Source organism: Lagopus muta, chromosome 2, assembly GCF_023343835.1.
Source record: "Lagopus muta isolate bLagMut1 chromosome 2, bLagMut1 primary, whole genome shotgun sequence".
Classification (NCBI taxonomy): domain Eukaryota; kingdom Metazoa; phylum Chordata; class Aves; order Galliformes; family Phasianidae; genus Lagopus; species Lagopus muta.
Window position 1 is genome coordinate 72218971 of NC_064434.1, and position 21189 is coordinate 72240159.

Consider the following 21189-nt stretch of genomic DNA (forward strand, 5'->3'; position numbering starts at 1 on the left):
AAGCACATTTTAGAGCTATACACATAAACCAGATCAACAAAACATCCACTCAATAAATAACAAACCAAACAGACTTTCCTAAACCTTACCTTCTTCTTTCCTGTTTCACTGTCCCCATGTCCTGATCTTGGTAGCTTAGGTTTCCCTAAGGAAGGGACCGTGCAGAGTAAGTTACAGGATCAGGACCACTGACTGTAAGCTTGCAGAGGCACAGACTCCCTCTTGACAGATTCTTCACAGTGTCACATACATCTCTGCTGACACAGAAGTAATAATAACATTTTCATGCTAAGAATTCTGCCAGTGCCAACGGCCGGTAGATGACATCCCAACAGAGAAGTAAAAAAGGGCTCGTAGCTTTGTCAGACAACTTCTAACATAAGCCAAGGGGCCTGATGTTAATGCTCAGAACTTTAGATGGAGAGATAAAAGCAAATGAAAAGCAAACAGCAACCCCTCATGCTTATGCAAATTCAGCTGAGTGCCATTATAGCAAACACCCAAGCTGGAAGAACTCAATAAACATGGAGGCTACAACCTGGGAATAGTTGCAGTTTCTCTTCATTATATATACAAAAGCTTACATTTCCTTCATTCTACAAGTTGGTATTCTTCACTTACAGGACCAAGCAATCGCATAACACCAGGTCAATGTGCCATGACAGTAAATTTCCAACAAAACCAAACACCATTCCCATCAATAATGAGATACTGGTATGAACTGATTACACATGCACTATCAATTAAAAACACCAGCAGAGACTTTCTCAAAGAACATGCTTGCTCAGGAATCCCTTTTCTCCATTTCTCCATTTAATTAGTCATTGCATTATAATTAACAAATTCATGCAATAATCATTGTCATTTTAATCATCACAGCGGAAAGTACATTACTTCTAATTAAACATTTTAAATACAACAAAAGATGCTAATCAGGTTGTTCCAGAGCTCCAGGAAATGCTCTTTTACATACATGCCAAAGCGGGCAAGAATTTGTTTGTTACAGCGAATTTCTATGTCTTTCAGGCTACCTTAGAGGGTGGAACACATCCAGATTGACCTAAGGAGAGAAAAGTCTGGTTTGCAGAGATGGTTTCTTTTATTGAACAGCTCACTTTCTCTAGGTACTTGCTATGCTTTAAGCAGACTCTGAAATATTTCATAATAACCAGTGAAATGTCTAGAAAAATGCTTGCTGATGGATAATACAGGGGCAAGCACTTCCATTTACACTTACAGTACCAACATATACCTTCCCCTGCAAACACAACCACGAAGCACAGAAACAGCACTTCAGAAGCACAGGAGTGGTTATGATTTGGTCTTAAGCCAGAGTGCCATTCTGCTACACATAGCTGCCTCCTAGGCATCGGAGAGCCTACCAGCTCCTCCACATCAGCTACAGGATTGCAACAAAACTGCACCCTAATGCCAACATTTTGCTTTTTTGCAGGGGGGAAAGGGGGGATGAGAGGTGGGAGGAAAAGGAGGTGGTTAACCCCAACTCCAGGCTAAAGCCGTATATTTCTCTTCCGCCCCTACAGCAGCTGACAGCTCTCATTTCACTCAGCTTATCCAGAAAAATCACATCTGGGCAGGGGGAATCCTTCTCTGATGTGTCAGGGGATGACATGCAGTTGCATTTTCTGGCATGGTTTAAGTGGCACAATGCAGGTGGCTTCCCTACATACCTGGTTTGGGCTGAGGGATGGAAGGGAAGGGAAATAGCTGTAATTATATAACTGCAACAAGCATGTGAGGATTTAAAATGCCAAAATTGGGTGTCAGTAGAAACAGATGCCACTGCTGCCCCCACTGGTCACATATCATACACTGTATCAAATCTGTTTGGACAAAATGCTGCATTGCAACACCCTTCCAGACGTGAAGATTCTGAAAATCAGGATTTTGCAGGATGAGCTTGCACAAAACAGATGTGCAAAACTGCCCTCTGCTGTTTAGATTAAGACCTGCTCAAATAAATGATAGTACGACCAAATCAGTTTTTCACAGTTGTAAGGGCCCAAGTCGTGAAGAGGCAGAACTACTTGGCAGCAGCTGTTTCCTGTCCCCATGCAGAGTAGAAATCTGATACTTGAAAGCCACATAAGCTGTACTGAAGCAACAGTGTTTTAGGAGCAGCAGCACCCATTCAGTGACCGTAGCAGAATGGGTGAGCACCAATGACACCCTCATCCCAAAGACAAGGATACGAGGACATCCTCAGAGTGCAAGGGAAATGAGTAAAAGCCCCAAGACACATATCTATCAGGCCATTAAATCAAGGCCTGACCTTTACAAACCAGGAACTGGAATTACACCTCTAAAGACAAAAGCTTAGAGTGTACAAGCCTTTAGGAATTCATGGTTGTTAGGTTACAGCAGTGATCAGGAAACACAGAGGGTGGTCACCTTATCTAATGACAAACAGTATATAATCTGTTAGGGTAGCACCTGTAAGGACCTATTTCAGGGACACGAAGACCCTGACTTTGTTTTTAAGCACACACAGAAAGTACTGTACTTGGAAAGAACCTGCACATTACCTAGCTCTAGTAAGCTGGGCAGCCTGGTACGGAAATATCACAGAAGGGCCAGCTGTTTTCTGTGGTTTCATTCACACATTCACACACAGGATGTTACAGGAGAACAGCACTGAATGCCCACATCTTTGGGAAGCTTCATTTTGGTCCAACTGCAGAGAGCAAGTATCGCTACCTGCATCAGAAGCTCAGTCTCTGCAGTGCCTAAAAGCTACTTGTCCTTATGAATTAAGCACGTTTCAGCTCTTTGCAAGACAGATTTGTGGTCAAATATGACTGCTACGCAGACAGGTGTTTTTTTCAGTCCTTCCCTTCCCCAAACAAGAACATGATCTGTACTGGTCAGTGTAAGCACACAAACTGAAAACCAAACCAAGATTTGGGTACAACAGAAACCTTGACAAAATTATATTCTTCACATCAACCTTTTTCATACCTGCATTGTTCAAAAAACTCAGCTTGGGCGTAGCATCCAACATGCCTTTGAAACACACTAAAAGCACTTACTGACCACTTCAAAGACTCCCTTGAGATTTAACTCACATTAATTTTAACACAACGGTCACGTTGTTGAGCCTAAGGGACTTTCAACACACCATCAACAGACATACAAATGAAACTTTAGAAAGATTGTTCTGGGTGCACGAACAGCTCGAGTTTTACTTTGATGATGGTTTGCTAATCTCCTACACAGCAGGACTAGGGCTGGGACTTCTCCATTTTTGAAGTTAAGGGCAAAAATAATATTCCGTCATACCCCAGGGTAAGGAAATTAGTGCCAGATGATTCAGTGTGTGCCTGATCACTCTGGTTTTGGATTTGATCCTGCTATCTAAAAAACTTAATGGTGAGACATGAAAGAAAGTACAATCACAAAAGTAGCTGTTGGTTGTAGGCTGTTAGGTGGATTTTTTTTTGCTTTGGCTTGTTTTTTTTTTTTTCTATAAAAGCTGTCAGAGAAACTCTTAACTGGTGACAGGAGACTTCCTAACACAAAATTAACAGACCTCCTTTATGAGAAACTCTCAGAGTGGTCACATGCATTGAAACCAAGTGCCTCATTCCTGGAGCACTGCAGAGCAGAAGATGGCTCTGAGAGAAACAGTAGCCTTACCTGCAGCGAAGCACAATTACAGACGTCATTTACCAGCAGCTGTGAGATTGCCAGCAGCAAATCCACAACTGAATAGTTCACTTCCACCTTGTTTTAAATTGCACAGGTAAAAAGGAATACAGTACTGTATACAGCTAAGGCAGCAGCATTACTACTACTGATGCAATAAGATGCATTACTACCACTGCACTTTCAATGACCTGCACCTTTGCTCGTGTCTGAAACAAGTTTTAAGTTAGAGCCTCTTATATCTGTAGGCTGTGCATGCTAGCTACAACAGCAGGAGCTTGCCATTATTGGAGCAACATCAAATTCCCATCCTAGACACCTTTCATAAAGTTTTATCTTAGATTTTTGGGGAAAAAAAATATCAGTCTTATTCAAAGGATTCCACATTCCCACCCTATTAGCCAAGGCACTCAAATCAGGTATCAGAGCTTGCATCATCATACTAGCCAGGTACTTTGGGACTATAGAATTTGAGAATATCGGTACTTCTTAAGGCTTCATTTAAATCCACAGTCTAAAAATGTCATTCATATCTAGTTTTTCAGGATCAAGAAAACTAAAAAGGTTTAAAGTAGTACGGGTACCTATGACAACTATTAAAGCAATGAACTTCTGTAGTTACAATCAGGCTATCACCAAGTCTTCCATCAAAGGAACTGACAGAAAGATTTGCTAAAACACTTAGTTCAGGAAAGCACTGCTGTAAGCTAAACTTTGAATTCAAAGTGGCAACATTATACCAAGGAGCACAAAAAAATATTCAGTCTTGAAGGAAGGGTGCCTTACATCATTTGAGTTTTAAGGAATCTTGATCTACCGTAAGAAGCTAAAAGATGAACCAAAAAGATCTTACAGTGAAATTGCCACCACCGCTAAGGACAGCAGGTAAATATGGGAGCAGTTCTGTCAGCATAATCTGTGAATTTTTCCAAACCTTTAAAATTAAAATGTAAAAGGCGAAGTCCGCCAAATAGTCCAGCTGCACCCCATAAGCACAGAACCTTCTACTACTACACAGTGTTTTTATTAAATATCTTATTAGCAGAATAACTTTATATCTCTAATTCAAATTAAAAGAGGAAAACTTCGTCACCTGAAGATGATGGCTAAGTTTTACTTCTACCTTATGGCATCTGAACAACAAAAGGACCAAGTTATAGTCAGTTGTTCAAGAAATTTTGTTCCTACCAGCTATAAACTTTAATATGCACTACAGAAAGATTCAACAGCAGCTCAAACTTTGGGACGCTGTATTTTCAAAGAATTAGTGGAGAAATTTCTCTTCCACAGCAAAAAGAATTGTCCAAGCTGGTGGACTCAGCAAAAGCCATTTGTACTCCCAAGTTTTGGTATGTAACAAGTGGGTGACCATGAACCTTCCATTTAACCTCTCAAAGACTCTGAAAGGCAACTTCTGGAACTTTGGTCCCGTTTTGGAAGAATCTGCCTTTACAAAAACATACAGCAGGCTGGAGTGAGAAAGATATATGGGAATGTTAGCCAGAGTGCTTTCAGAGCCTCTCTCTTCTACTCAGACTATGCCATCTAGTACCTTTCTATTAATGTAACATTAGATCAAATTAGACATTTAATTAATGTAACCATTAGACCAAAGCATTCTTCTCTCTTCTTTTCATGAAACTGAAACAAGTCATAATGCCAAAAACATTAAGCCACACTGTTAATTGCTTTTTTAATTGCTTTTTTTTTTCTGCCATGAGAGTGGCCTTAGCACAAAAACAGAAAATGGCAGAAACTAGTCTGCTCTAATTTGAAATTTAAAATACCCTATTGAGGGAAAATGAGTAGTAGAATTCTGAAAACATAATTAAGTCAGTATATTTTCCTTGTTTTCTCTCATTCTGATATTTTACTTCTAATTCCAGCACTTTCAGCTAGTGTAGCCTGGGGATGTCATCATCTTACCTTTGTAATTTGAATTGGCACCAAAACAATCAAGTCAAATGCCAAAGACTGCTAAATATTTCTACCATCTTAACAATTAGAGACTGAAATGTTAATTATTTTACAAAAAGGTTGAACGCTTTTGAAAAAAATATATCATTATGCTCTGAAAATATGCCCAAGGTTCTATTATAAACAGCTTTACTTCACACAAGTGCTTTAACACAAGTTCCTTTTTGGCAGATTTGGTTTTGACATGCATCACTACAGGTGTTACTGTTCCTGACAAACAGATCTCTCATTCCTCCAGCAGCTAAGTCACCTATTACCATTTTGATTTGCATTTCTTTTTAATGTGATCAGTTACTGTTTAAACGATCACATGCCTATTTTCTCAGGGGATTACATGAGGTTTTGAATTAACTAAAAGCATTGGAAGACCCGTCGTAACACTTTTGGTTTTTTTTAAATGTTATTTTAGATCATTTGCCCTGCTCTGACACCCAAACGTTCTGACATTTAAAGCAGTACTATAGGGACACACAAGTGTGGATAAATCTTTATTGCCATAACTTTTTTCTTTAATTCTTTTTTCTTTTTTTTTTTCAAAAAATGAGCATTGGGTTTTCAATAGGTTGTAGCTTTACGTCTTTATATGTACAACATTACAACTGCATATTTTAATAATAATGAAGTTAGTGATACTTTGATAACTCAACACAGTGTATTTATAAAATGAATTTTTATCAAAATACACTTTTCACTGGGATAATAAATAAAATCCTGTGAAACCCACCTACACAAAGTTAATTTTAACTCTGGTAGAACCCGATGTGGTACACAGTCCATTAACTACTATGTTTGCCCCTTTATCCCCCTACTGATGCTCATCTTCTGGGGTAAGAAAACACTTTTTCCCCCTGTTGTTGTGTGACCTCATTCAACATCATCTTCAGCCAAGCACTGTGCACTTACAATTCTCTGTAAGAAGGAGAAAAACTCATTCACAATTATATAAGACTGACAGTAGGCAACTGATTATCAAGCAATGTAATTTTACACTGAAAATTAAGCTGTGTGATTACTGAGAAACCTGATTAATGTTAAAAATTGTAATCTATTTGACATAAGGTTTTAAAGCCACCTCTGTGGAAGTAATACACTGCAATAGCTACCAAAGCTGAAGTCAGATAAGTGATGTGGCTCTGGGCAGCCTGGTCTGGTGGTTGGCGACCCTGCACACAGCAGGGGGGTTGAAACTAGATGATTATTGTGGTCCTTTTCAACCCAGGCCATTCTATGATGTATTCTGTGACATCTATGGTTTTTGCTTTCTCTCATTAAATGTTTTTGCTCCACTGCCTCCTTTATATCTCATTTAGCTGATGCTTTTCAGTGCTTTTACTAATAATTAGAACCTTAAATTGAAATGTAACCACACCTGAGCTGTAATGACAGCTGACTGATAAACACAGAGTGTCTGCTTCATGTGAGACAACATCCTGAGGGAGTTCCCTTGGAATTCCAAGATTCTCTTGCTAGCAGATTATCAATGTTACCTGCACAGTAATCAGTCTAAAAAGAAGTGCATTTTATATACACAGCTACCAGCACTTTTATCACCTGGAAAACTTTCCAAAACTGTCAAGTGCTTTGGTGTTAATTAACAGTCCGTGTTGATAGCCACCAAAACCCACAGGTTAATTCTGACAGACTTTTATAGCACTTACAGATACTTACATATCATTTTAAAAAAGCTGAGATTCAAGACCCAGTGCAAGAAAGTTACCTTTTTTTTTCAGACCCAACTTCCATCTGGGAAACAGTGGATCTGCTTATGCAGTAAGATGCCCACAGCTGTCTCTACTTTAATAGCTTAGCATACTCTGTGCATAAGAGAATTTTTGTATTCCTATTTTAACTTGTTTGCTATCAATGCCATGCAATACTTTCCATACATTTTCATATTTTGTTCCATGTGAAAAACCTTTTTGTCTAACTGAACATTTAAGAAAACCAATCATAAAAACCAATACCCAAGGCTAACGTAGCACGTGACAGAAGAAGCTCAGTTACCTTCCAACCTCAACAACACGGAGTGTTTCACATACCTGGCTTATTGTAGGGAGCTTAGTTAGAAGCATTTGAAACACTGGTGGTGGAAGAGTCTGCTGTAGAACTTGTAGCAGCTGCTGCGGCTGTCCACACACAGCAATGGCATTGGTCAAGTGATCAACACCTTTCTCATATTCACCTGTGTGACAAATCATAACGTTTGGAGAACAAACCTCTTCCACAGCATGAAGCATTTACAAAAAACATCCACCAACAGTGGATTGAACAACTTAGAATTAAACCACATTTCTTTTCTCCTGCCCTTGTTGAATCTTCTGAACACAGAAGGTTAGAAAAAAGCAACCAAACCTAAGAGAGGATCAATTGACTCCCCAGTGACAGAAATCTAGTAAAAGGTTTAAAAAAAAAAATGTTATTTTTACCACTTACCCTTCAAAAGAAATTATGCTATTACCTTGAGCTAGTAGTTCCTCCCCAAGCTGGATCTCCTCAAGAAAAAACTTCTGAACAGCTTCAGCATCTTTCAGATCAGGCAGCTGTAACACACACAGTAAAACTGAAGCTGGCCCTTAAACTTTAGTTAATAATTCAGCACAAAACGTTCTCAGCCAAAACCAAATAAATACAATCATATGTTTACATGGAAACTCAAAAAAGAATTATATGTATCACCACTAAGATAAACATAAGCACAGCAATATTGAAAATCAGACTCAAGTCTCCAATCATTGCATTATACATCCATAGAGGGACAGAGTCTGAAATACCTCTACCTGGTTTATTAAGTATACAGTTTTGTAGCAAACATAATTTCCAAAGTGTGTTATGTTCATCACAGCCCTCAGAATGCATTAAGATAAATTTCTCTCTTCTTAAAGGAACCATTGGCAACAAGAAAGCAGATTAGCAAATTCAACTTGTACCACAACAATCTCCCAAGTTTAGCTACAAGTCTATCTCATCCATGTTTCTTACATCTGGAAAGTACTCATGGACCCACTATGAAAAGGAAAACATCTTCAAGTCACACAGGAAATGTTATGGTTTCTATAGTTTTCCACCTGACTCGGAAAAGGAACGGCATATTTTCATATGGTTATTTGTGAAAGCTTTAAAAAAAATCTAAAGGCTGCATATCTGCAGAAAGGTTTGTAATGTAGGGAACAAAACAGAGAAGTCGCCCTCTAAACAAACCTCACAAGCAAGCCTGATACAAACAAAACCTTTTTCAAAACAGTGCTGCATTACTGAACACAGTATTACCTTGGAAAGCCCTGCTCTCTCTTTGGCAAGCTTCTGTTTCTTCCTTCCTGTAAGAATAATAACATGTGTTTTTTAATTTGCAGTTTAAAAAGACTTCAGATGATAGCTCTATAAAGTGAATGCGTCAAAGTCAATTTCAAAACAAGAAAACGTTAATATATTCCAAATACTGAGGACTCAACACAAGAATGCAACCTGCTCTCTGCAACAGAGTACCATTCAGAGGTCTAATGAGGGCTGGCACATTGATTCATAACGGCAATTCCTCTCCTGCTGGCTATCCTCAACACCAACTGCGCAGAGCCTGTACTCGCATCTTCCTCATGCACTGAGAAGTAAAGGGAATTAAGCTAATACAGGATTCTTCTACGTGAATTTCCAGCAATCATAAGCCACAGAACTGCCTACAAGGCAAGGCTACCCAATGTTAAGCCACATTCATTCTGAAATACACCACTGCACCACCAGCAGAATAGCAGCTGCTTTGCTTTAGCAGAGGTTTGGGAACTAGTTACATAGGAGCAGGATCTCACTGTCCCACAGCAAAAGCATTACCAGAGCACACATTCCTGAAACCAAATAAGTGAGGAGAGCAAATGGTGACAGGCAAAACAAATATTTACAGGCTCAATCATTCAACCTGAAGACATAAAGTTGGTCTGCAACAGAGAAGTGCAGCATTCCAGCACAGCTAGTGTAATTAAAATGATATCTAGCTTGTTTTTAATGCAACTGGGCAGGTATAACAATATTTTATGATAGTGGTTATGCATACAAGAATAATTATCCCAACGTAAGTTCAGTAATACTGGTGATTTCCTTAGAACCATTTTGTTGTTCAGTTCATCAACTGAAACAGTTACACCAATGTAACTTGATGTAACTTGGTATGGCCCACAGTCAAGTAACTGTGCTCTTGGTCCTCAGAGTCAGCTCCATGAACACCCACCTACCTTGGGCAGCTGCCACACAGCCCTTGTCTGGCTTCTGACACAATTTTACACGTTGGAAATACTTCTGAACAATATGACTAAAAATTTTAATGGATGTGAGTTAAGAATTCGAGACTGTCCACACGATGAAGACGTCCAGGAAATCATTTCCTAGCAGTGACAACGTAACATGAAATCTACGGGTGAGATGAAATGTTCCTTTCATAAAGGGAATGCACGTTCTAACCGCATGGATCATCCTTCCATCTTCCTTGGTACCTTCCTAACCCCTCATCCTTGAGTTTCTACAACATACTGACCTGTATATAAAATTTCACATCATTACACACAGAAAAACGTTGTGTCATATAGAACCCTTGCTATTGTAACAATACCATTGTTTTCTATTTTATTAAATACAAATTCACCTTCTAAAAGTTGGTGACTTCAGTTTGCCCGCTCCCAATTTTGTGCACAGAGCTTTAAAGTGCATTAGCACGCATGACACTTGTTCTAACACAACACACCAGCTCTCGTGCTGCACAGACCTCACAGGTTTTTCAGGCCCAGCTCTTGTACATGGAAAGTTTCCAATGCAAACCAGTGGGTAACTTGATGCTCAGGTAGTGGTGGCGGAACTCCATGCACCGCACCAGCAGCACAGAAGCCAGTCCCACAAAAACAGAGACCATTCACCTCTTCTGCTCTCATCTGCTGTGCAAGAACTGACCAGCTCCCAGTGCTTCCAGCTTTACTATCCTTTGGCCCCAAGACTAAGCACCAAAACTAGGGACAAAAAACTAATTAAGAACGCTGTGTGTACTAAATAAACAAGATTAAGACATCGGAAAACCAAAGTCCAGGAGTTCTTGCAGACTCTCATGAAATTGGTTCATCTCCTGAAATCCAGTCTGGCGGCTTTCATTTTACTTACTGCGTGCCTTCGCAAACACAGACTTTGGTCCGGATGCTGCTTAAACAAAGGGATGTCAATTACAACCGAGATGGCAAAAAGCGTTATCAGTTCTTTGTTTGCCAGCTGGTATTTGACCAAATGCAGCAGGCAATCAATCCTTTGATACATGGGAGCTCTGTCCCTCCCAGGCTTTGCTGACATTGCATTAGAGAGGCTGAAACAATAATCTTATCCTAAGAACACTAGTTGAGACGACCTGCTCTAAATTTCACTGTTAAACAGCACATCTTCATCCAAGGAACTGCAACTGGCTGCTGCACTTGATCCTGCTTGTTAAATATTCTACAGATCAAGCTTTGCCATCCAGCAGTAAAAACGCTGTCATGATCACCAGGACACAGACTGCACCTACACTGAAGGAAAAATTACAGTATTAAAGAACAAGAAAAAAAACCCTGAGCATTCTCTAAAGCCTTACAACTGAAAGCTGCCCAGTGTGTTGTGGCTAAGGATCTCTATCTTTCTGCTCTGTCTTCCAAACAGCAGCCACTCCATATCAAACCACGACGGATTTCTTTCACTTCTAAAGCAAATATAAAATTCTAATCCAGCAAGGTTAAGCAGCGTTCTTGGAACAAGTAGAAGATTTGTTCAGAATTTTACTTGATGAGAACTCGGAAAATGAAAACAAACAGGATGCAAAATCCCTGTCAGAGCTTCTGTACAAATTTTATGAAACGCACAGAATCGTATCATGGAAGCACAGGCTGGCTTAGGTTGGAAGGGCCCTTAAAGATAATCCAGCCTCAACCCCCCCACTGCTGTAAGCAGGGCTGCCCCCCACCAGCTCAGGCTGCCGAGGGCCCCATCCAACCTACCCTAGGGCGTCTCCAGGGATGGGGCACCCACAGCTTCCCTGGGCAGCTGTGCCAGTGCCTCACCACACTCTGAGTAAAGAATTTCTTCCTAGCATCTAACCTGAATCTCCTCTCTTTTAGCTTAAAGTCATTCCCCATTCCCTCTTGTCCTGTCACTATCAGACTACAAAAACAGCCAGTCCTCCTCCTGTTTATAACCTCCTTTCAAGTACTGGAAAGCTGCAGCAAGGCCTCCCCAAAGCCTTCTCTTCTCCAGGCTGAACAAGGTCAGTGCCCTCAGCCTTTCTTCAGAAGACAGATGCTCCAGCCCTCTGATTATCTTCGTGGCCCTCTTCTAAAGCTGCTCCAATGGCTCAGCATCTATGCAGACAATGATTCTGCCAAACCCCAGTTTTCCATGCAAGACAAATACCAGTCTACTATGCTGAAATTTGCCAACCTTGCACTGTGGGACAAAAAGCACCTGGAGGAAACAAAACTGCTTCTGCGATCCCAGATCACGAGCAATGGCTCTTTTATCAGCAAAATGTGCTGATCACATTACAGTTGCTTGCTAGGAAAATCTACTTTGAGAATGATTCCTGACCTTCAGCAAAGTGACTGGAGGAACACACCTATTCTCCGGGTAGAATCAAGCCACAGCTCTCAGCCTGCTTCTCGTTATTCAAATACCTCGCACAACTCGCTCTCACAGTAAAGCTAAATTTAAAACTTCCTCAACCGCTCATTTATTTAAATGTTGAAGACGTGAAATAACGAGGAGCCACAGGACAGGAGCTCCGCGTTTTGGATCAATCACCGGTTCGCTCTGGCATTCGTTCTTATGCCTGGGAGGCCAGGGGGCAGCCACCAGGAGGGTTTGGAATGCGGCGGCTAAGATGTCCGAAGGCCGTCGTTCGCTCATGCCGCAGCGCAGGAGCGGCTTCGCGATCAGACCGCAGCTTTATCCCATCGCCCTCCGAACGCCGGGAAACGAGCGCCGCCACGTAAAGCGCGGCAGCGACAGGCCCCGTCGAAGCGTGCGGGATGAACAGATCGCCGCACGGGGCGGAGGATCTAACCCCAAGCCGCGCTCCCGGCGCGCACAGCCCGCGTTAGCCGCTCACACCACGCGGCGCAGGGGCCGAAGAGCGCGAGGCCGCAGAAGCCGGGCCGGGAGGGCCGCGGAGCCGCCACGTGCCGCCGCCCCGCGCGGGAGCCGGGCGGGGGAGGGGCGGCCCGGACACTCACGCTCCCGCAGCCGGTTCTTGAAATTCGGGTCGCTCCGCCTCTTGCGGTCGAAGTAGATGCAGTAGCCGATGAAGAGGGCCCCGCAGAGGCCCGCGGCGATGGCGCCGGTCTTGCCCACCATCATGGTGCCCGGCGCCGCGGGGAAGGCGCCGCCGCCCCCGCCCTCCGCAAGGCCGGCGCCGAGCTCCGCAGGCACCTTGGGGCGAGCGGGCGGCGAGAAAGGACCCCGCCTCGCTTCCGCTGCGTCATCAGCCCGCGCCGGAGGGCGGCTTCCTCGATGCCTGCCGGGCGGCGGGGCCCGCGGCGCATGCGCGAGCGGCAGCACGCTCCGTGCAGTCCTCACCCTTCCGGCGCCCTTCTTCCCTACCGGCAGGGAGAGGGCGGCGCGGTGGAGGCACGGTAAGGACAGAGACAGGACGCAACGGAACGCCCTTGTATTCATCGGCTTTATTAAAAAGAAACAATTTTTTTTTTTTTTTTTAAACATAGATAGCTAGCTGTTCAAAAGGCTATTTGTTTTTCCCACCTTTCTTTTTACTAATGCTTTTCAGTCTTTTGGGCTTGGTGCTCTTTTTGGCTGGATTTGCTTTTTCGCCAATAAATGAATCATGAGAGCCTGACTTGTTTTTCAGCATGGTTTGAGCTCTGTCCTTAGGGCCACGAGACCGACTGGTGGTGCTTTTCTGTGGGGCTTTGTCCTTCTCAGAACAGCGTTTCACGCGGAGTTTTCGTCCCATCAGGTCAGAGTTGTTGAGCTTCAGAGCGAGATGTACAGCATCGGTATTCTGTGAGAACAGACATCCACTTGAAAAGCAGCACACTCCAGTTGATGACTTCCAAATAAAAGGCTGCCTTTCTTTAATTCTGTCAGGCAGGTTTTTACAATGGAGAGCACCTGACTGCCTTTACTTCCATAATGTCAAATCTGGTCAGAAGTGCTCAAGCACCCACAGGGCTTATGCCCTGGGGCATGTGTTCTTGAAAGGGAACTCTGAAACACCTTACACCAGTCATAGGAGAGAGAGAGAAACTGGGGACAAAGAAGATCTTGGGCTGCAGGAAATTGAGTAAGATGAGTCTGGGAGAAAAGCATGAAAAAGCAGTGTTTAGGGAGCTGCAGAAGTGGCTGCAGGAAAGAATTCACTTACATTTGGAAACAACCAACGGGAAAACACTGCTGTGTTTTGTTTGCCATGTGAATTCGTTTTTTTCTCTATTACATGTTTCCCTTACAGTTAATTTCTTTCATCAGCGTTTTGCAACTTTTCTTTGTCCTCAACCTAAAATAATTGCCACAGGTCTGGAGGAAGCTACTTTCAACACACAAAGCAGCGCTACCGTCTAACATCGCGTACGTATTTAAAAAAAACAAGTGTTAGTAAGGCCATAACAGCAATTCCCAATTCCGATTTGGACAAGTGTCCTGAAGTCTGACACTCATACATACCTCAAACAGAACGTAGCCAAAGCCTTTGCCCATGCCGCTCTGTCTGTCGCGCACAATTCGCACCGCCACTACATCTCCGCAGTCAGCAAAGTGCTCTCGCACAGCGCTGTCACTGATGTCTGCAGGCAAGCACAGCAAGACACATCTCTTCAGAGAGACAGCTTTAGAAGCCTAGCCTAAATCCAAACCATTTACCAATTTATGTACGCAAACATATTTAAAGCACAGAACCACAGAACCACTCAGGCTGGAAAAGACCTCAAAGATCATCGAGTCCAACCACGACCCAACCATACTACCCTAACTAACAACCCTCCGCTAAGTCATGTCCCTGAGCACCGCATCCAAATAGATTGTAAACACATTCAGGACCTATAAAATTAAGTTCACAAATATCAGTGTTTCAGAGAAATTCCAACAGCTTAACACTGTAGACAGCGTGGAAATTCTAAGCCATCACTGCGTATGGTTTGAAAGTGGTTTGCAAATGCTGGTGCTTGTGGACTTTATATAAGGACTGTTTCCTCTGACACTCATTGGTCCCCTACCTTTGAAAAGTGCAATACAAATCACAAATAAGAATGAAGACCAAAGTACATTTTTTCAAATAATTTCAGTTATGGGTTGAACGCAGTGGAAATGAAGATTCAAGCAACATTTTTGAAACTCCTTATGCCATAATCTATTTCTGAGAATTAATACTGATGATACAAACCCTGAGTGGCAGTTCCTGAAACTTGATGCTCAGTGACTGGACTAAATGTTATCTGAATGGGGGAAAAGGGATTTAATACGACTATTCTGATAATGGTCACACACGTGAGGCTTTTTCGGTCTCATGCCTATGCAACCAGAAAGACAAGTGGGATGTAAAAGTAATAAAACACAGGTTAGTCTTCTGTATAGGCACACTTTATTCTATAGTAATTCTCTTTATGTGGATATGCCTCTGCACTAGGGAGGGTCTGAATTTAACAGTGAGGGTTTAATTTTATGGGAATTTGATGTGCTGAGAAAAGTTAAAGGTGCTGAAGTAATTTCCAGATTACTGTCAATGTCCAAACTGCTCTTTTCCTGCAGGATGCATAGAAGGACAGTACCAACACAAGTTCTACACAGCAGAGAAATGTTAACATACTCAGATCTGTCACTTCTCCAGCTTTACAGACAGGTCAAGTTTTAACAGTACTGGTTGTTTATCAAGATATTGGCACAGTACAGGCCTTTCGTCCCACACCACACCCCAAAGTAAGTTATCCCAAGCATCCTCACTCCATTAATACCCTCACATGGACCAAACCTGACGGTGATCCCTTCATTTACTCAGAAGCAGCTGAACATTCATTAAGCACTGACCTGAACTACACAGCGAGCACCTCCACTCAGCTAACAACTCACAGCAAACAGCTGCTTGCACAGAGTCACTCATCCTGTGGCTCACAGATGAACATCAAAATTAGAAGCTGTCCCTGTGCATCACTTGGAAGTGGTTCACAAGTACAAGCACGCGTTTGGCAGTTTATTAAGCTGTGACATATGCTGCTTAGTCATATTTATTTAAGAAATGTGAAGTAACAATAAGAAATAGAAGTGCTTGCAGTTCTAGAAATATAACAGAAGAAAAACAATTAATGTGCAGCACCTGCTGAAAACTCAGCCCTTTTGGTGCCTCTGTCAAAAAATAAAAGTGCTATTTTAAAAGATTCCAACAAATGATAGTTAGCTACCTAAACATGGTACCTTAAACAATAAATAAAAGAATCCTATGTCACTGTATTCCATAAGCACTAAACAACAAGGCAAGATGTTCCAATTTACTTACCATACGCCAGATTTCCCAAGAATACAGATCGCTTGTTGTCATGCTAAAGAAAACAAGAGGTTGAAAGCCACTAAGTCATTTGTTACAGCAAAACACAGAACGTGAGTCTGTGTCACACACTACTTACCAAACTGTTGTTTGATGCACCGTCAACTCTGATGTGAAATCCACTAGCAACTTCTGTTCCATTTCTTTTGTAATCAAAAGAAAAAGTTCTTAAAATTAAACGATGAATCATTGCTTCATTTACAAAGTCACTGCATAGCATTTTTGCAAAAGGCAAATTTACTTTCAAGCTGAAATACCATCTTTGTTTTAATACAAGCAAAGAACAGGAGGCAGATTAAATTTATCTTTAAACACTCTGCATATCTGCCTTCTCAACAGGCACGAGGAACAAAGCTGAGACTTACTTTTTGAGAGCCTTAACAGCAGCATGTTCTTCTTTAAACACGACATAAGCATTAATGTACTTCACGTTAGGATGAACCTTACGCCTGGAATGGGAAAAAGACACTTTTTAAACAATTCTGATACTATGCTGTGCACAAGCACTTCTTGTTAAACAACTGACATCTCCCCTGTTTTGCACGCAGTAGCAACTTCAATTCCTGTAAAGCACATTCTGTTGAAAAGAGTTCCAACTGCTGTACATCTTACACAGCATGTGTATGGACCCCAATTCAGCTTCCTCAGCTCATAAGTGCACCCAAAGGAATTAAGGACAACTACTGTCTACCTCCTTCCTAAAATATAAGAAATGCAACCTAACATAATTATTTACTGCTAACACTAGGCTTATAATTCCTTATCAATTGTCAAAGTGTATTACAAAAATCAAAGAAACAAAAGACAAAAAAAAAAGGCAACAGCAAAACAATGAACAACAAGCAATTTAAAAAAAAACATTTTGTCTTTGAAAAACAAAGCACAAAACTCAGAAGCAGAACCTACTTTATGGCTGCTAACTTTCTGGATAAAGCAACTTCTGCTGGAACCTTTAAGATAAAAAAAAGCTTTCATTAAGTAATCACAGTGACAAGATAACATACCACAACTATTTTGTCTTTGAAGAGAAAGTCAAACAAACACCACTGCCACTTAGCATTATGTAGCCAGTACACTGAGCAAATGGATATTCCTGATGATCTAGAAATATCTCAAAATTATACAGCTTGTTTTGGCCTAGGCTGTTTCTTGAGTTCCAAGAGAACTATCTTCTCCCATTCCATACAGTACACAGAGCTACAATGAATATGCCTTTGCTGCTGTAATTTAAAAACAGCTTAATAATACCGTAGTTAAATCAGCAATAATAAGGGCCTTCTCAGAGAAATACAGCTCTGATGGTACAAACTGCTGTTATGGGAACAATATGGGAATGAAACATGATGAAAGGTGCCTCTGCAGTAATATCACCAGTGCTTCTTCTAATGGTAAAAATACACTCACCTAAACCTGCTTCTAAATTAATGAAGATAGAAGCCTTAGGAACAGTATCCCATAAGGTCAGAAAAGCAGATGCCATGTAACATCAGAGAAAATAACGTACCACGGAACGGAATCGAATGGATTCTATTTGTCCATATTCTTTGAAAAGAGACTTCAGCATCTGAACAGAAAACATAACAGATGTTCAGTGTATTTCTGCATCCTGATAATAAGTTACTGTTGGGCACGCACTACCAAGATGGTTTTTATACAGTTTTCATTTCACTCCTGCAAAGTATGTTAACAGGCTACTAAAAACATGCCAACAACTTGCAAGCATTTCTTTGTTTTCCGTGACCACTTCTTATTCTATGGACTGCCAAAACTGAATTAACATCCCTAACTACTGAGGATGGTACAAATTTAAAACGTTGTGCAAAAATCTGAAGTATTATTTGTGCTCAAAATGAGCAGTAGGTTGCAGCTTTGTACTTATAGCTCTCATTTATTACACAGATTTTAGTTGAAGGGGGAAGTTCTTCACAGAGAGCAGTGAGGAGTTGGAACAAGCTGTCCAGACAGACTGCAGATGCCCCATCCCTGGAAGTGTTTGAGGCCAGGTTGGACAGAGCCCTGGTCAAGCTGGTCTAGTACTAAATGGGGAGGCTGGCGGCCCTGCCTGCAGCAGAGAGGTTGGAGCTTTGTGATCCTTGAGGTCCCTTCCAACCCAAGCCGTTCTACGATTCATTCTATGATTCTATGAAGAAGAAATCAACAAACTCTACTGAAGCAACACAACTGCATCCACTGCTGTAAAAAGCCCAACTCCACTAAAACAAAAAAGACTGCATCTGAAGGTTTCTGATAGTGAGCATTATTTCCCACTTTCACAACAAGAGATTTTAGTCATAAGCACATGTGAGATCCCAAGTGGAAACATTCCCTTAAAGCAAGGGCTGTCATAATCTTTTTCATTCCTTTGGCTGACAGCTTCCGTTCACGTACCTGAGCAGTATAGTTGACAGGCAGATTTCCAACAAACACCGTTCTTTTGTTTTTAATCATTTCTTCAGCCTCGTTCTTTTTCTTCTCTTGTTTTACAGTTCTGCCTGTACCTGAATTAATATCACTCTTGGCGACAGCATGAGAAGCCCGTTTTTTTTGCTTCGCTTTGCTCTGAAACAGTTTTCGCTCTTCATCTTCATCTGCCTGTTCTAAAGCACTCTCCCTTTTCAGGAAAAGACAAGCAAATTGTAACTGATGGGAAAGAATGGGACATTTGAGGCAAGAATTAATGCCTCTAAGAGAGGTATTTCAACTTATATTTTAAATTGTCATGCTCAACATAAAATTCCAAATGTTATTTTTTCCTCTAGTGCAGAAAATAAACTTATCTGACCGTTATGTGATACAGAAAACTATTTGCTATCCCAGGCCAAGGAATCCACTACTAGTTAGAAGTAGTTAAGAAAGAATTCAGAAGATTACTCTAAAATTGAAGGGAAAAAAAAAGTCATCATTGTATGCCAGAAATAAGATAAGGCTTCTTCCCAGCATCTATTACATCCACAACCATCTTTTGAGATCCACCCTTATACTAACAGATCTCTGTCTGCAGAAACCTTTTCTTGGATATGGAAAATGCAACAACATCAGCAAGTGGACACGGTATGAGCCCCAAGAGCTATAATCAGTCAAATGTTGTTATCCAGGAATTGAATGGAGAAGTTTCCTGCCTGAGCTGACAGCGCCTCGGCGCACCCTGCATGTTTACAGGAACAGGCAATGCAACAGAACAGTTTGGTTCACAACAGAGGCCAACAGACTAAGGACAACCAGCTCAGGCCGGCAGACTGCTCTGCTAAAGGTGCCTCTGAGTGCAGCTCTGAAGGCATCACTGTGAGCCAGGGAGCACACGATACCTCAGCCTGCAGCCCTGCCAGCTCTCTGACAGAGGCTTTGGTTCCGTGAGCCGAGGGCCTGCCTCTAGCAGGAACACAAAGTATTGAACACCTTCTGGTGTAAACTATTCGGCATTTCCACAAGCTGCTTAAAAATAGTACTTTAAAACACAAGGTTGGGAGGAAAAATAGATTAAAATTTCATTGCTTTGTTTCCTGATTAAGACAGGCTTTTCTCTTTAATCTCTCATTAAGAAGGTACCATCTACACACCTCTTTGCCAACTTCTCCTCTGCTTTTGAAAGCTCCTTCTTTCTGGTTTTCTTCACTTTCTTAGGAGGTTCTTCTCTGACAGAAGAGCTCTGTCCCTCTGACACCTTCTCTGCTTCTGTATGCTTTCTTTTCCTATTTTCCTTTTTCAAAAAGTCAAAGAAACTGACTTGAGAAACAAAGTTCCAGAAATCCCCTACAACTGTTTTACAAATCGCAGTTTATTTGGAACACCGTTTATTTATCAGCTCTATCTTGAGCTCGGGGGCTGGCCCAGCTGCACGCCTCCTCCTGCGATGCACAGAGGGGCACAGAGTCCGTCAGGGCGGCATTCCGCTATGCAGCTACGAGGCCACGTAGATCGCATCGGGCCGACCCGGCCCCAACCCAGCACTGGGAAGGGGGGCAAGTCGGCGCTATCCAAACCCCACCGCAAAATCTCTCACCGATATTTAAAAACCCCGCCCTCACACCGAGGCGCACGCGGTGGGAGACGGCTCCGCTGTCCCGGTACGCAGAGCTTACCCTTGGCACGGCCACCAACATGGGCGGCGGGGCGGCGGCACGGAACAGACCAGCCAGGGGCCGCACCGCCGCCGCCCCGCCCGAAAAGAGGCTGCCGACCACCTGCCCCACCACGTAGTCCCCGCACAGGGCCCTGCACAGGAGAACGGCGTCAGCGGTCACCCCGCAACGGCCGCTCCACGGGGCAACACCGCCGCGCGGCGGCAGAAGGGGAGGGAAGGGGAATGGGAGGGGGCAGAGCGCGCGGTAACGCACCCGGCGGGCGACTCCGCGGCTCCTCGGGACGCCGCCATGATGGGGACGCGCGCGGCAGGAAGAGAAGGTGCGTGACTTCCGGCCGCCGCACGGCGCGGGTAGAGGGCCGGGGCTGCGTCGGGAGGGCTGTGACACCTACCTGGGGGCGGGTAGGGGAGGGTCGCGTAGTGCGCCGAGCGCCGTGACGTGTGCCCGCACCGAATGGTTGCCGTGGTTGGGCTGCTGAGATAACGCAGTGCTGTAGCACGTAACAAGATGAAGCACGCTGTAGAAGGAACAGTTACTGCTACCCAGGGGCAGTGGGCACGGCCCCGAGTGCTGGAGCTCAGGGAGTGTTTGGACATCGCTCCCACACACACGGTTTGGACTGGGGGTGGTGCTGCGTGGAACACCGAGTTGGACTCAGTGATCCATGCGGGTCCCTCCCAAATCAGGATGTTCTCTGATTTTATGTACTCTTCCCACGTGATCTTTTAGGCACTTCGGGCCCATTTTTGAGGTGCCAGTGTGAGCAGTTCTGTTAGCACTCGCATCTAACTGAAGTAGAACAAGTAATCCAGAGACAGAATAAGGTAAAGCATTGGTCTTGATTTAGGCCTTCTGGATTGCAGGACTCTCATGGACAACCCAAGAAAATACAAAAATTGCTGAGAACTGTCAGTGGATGCTGCA

At 42.8% G+C, this 21189-nt stretch overlaps 2 protein-coding genes and 1 non-coding gene across 3 annotated transcripts in view; all 3 read right to left on the reverse strand.

Annotated features, from left to right (window-relative positions):
- The window catches only part of TOMM20 (translocase of outer mitochondrial membrane 20), a 35235-nt gene extending 22128 nt beyond the window's left edge, over window positions 1-13107 (reverse strand). Inside the window, exons 1-5 of the mRNA XM_048938387.1 lie at window positions 12867-13107; window positions 8911-8957; window positions 8102-8183; window positions 7683-7825; window positions 90-6552 (exon numbers count right to left, since the gene is read on the reverse strand). Coding sequence (XP_048794344.1) covers window positions 6508-6552; window positions 7683-7825; window positions 8102-8183; window positions 8911-8957; window positions 12867-12990 — 441 coding nt within the window. The 5' untranslated portion in view covers window positions 12991-13107 and the 3' untranslated portion in view covers window positions 90-6507. The remainder of the gene's footprint in view (window positions 1-89; window positions 6553-7682; window positions 7826-8101; window positions 8184-8910; window positions 8958-12866) is intronic.
- On the reverse strand, window positions 12371-12506 carry LOC125690255 (small nucleolar RNA SNORA14). The gene has a single exon (XR_007375579.1). It is a non-coding gene; the product is annotated as a small nucleolar RNA SNORA14 (small nucleolar RNA).
- A 193-nt stretch (window positions 13108-13300) lies between the features above and the next one.
- Window positions 13301-20650, reverse strand: RBM34 (RNA binding motif protein 34). Its single transcript, XM_048938377.1, has 11 exons — window positions 20518-20650; window positions 20263-20395; window positions 19741-19880; window positions 18572-18794; window positions 17688-17747; window positions 17090-17133; window positions 16549-16632; window positions 16263-16326; window positions 16136-16178; window positions 14314-14432; window positions 13301-13651 (listed from the first exon to the last, which is right to left on the reverse strand). Exons 1-11 carry the CDS (start codon window positions 20553-20555, stop codon window positions 13376-13378), a joined length of 1224 nt encoding a protein of 407 aa, XP_048794334.1. The 5' UTR covers window positions 20556-20650; the 3' UTR covers window positions 13301-13375.
- Window positions 20651-21189: the final 539 nt, after the last annotated feature.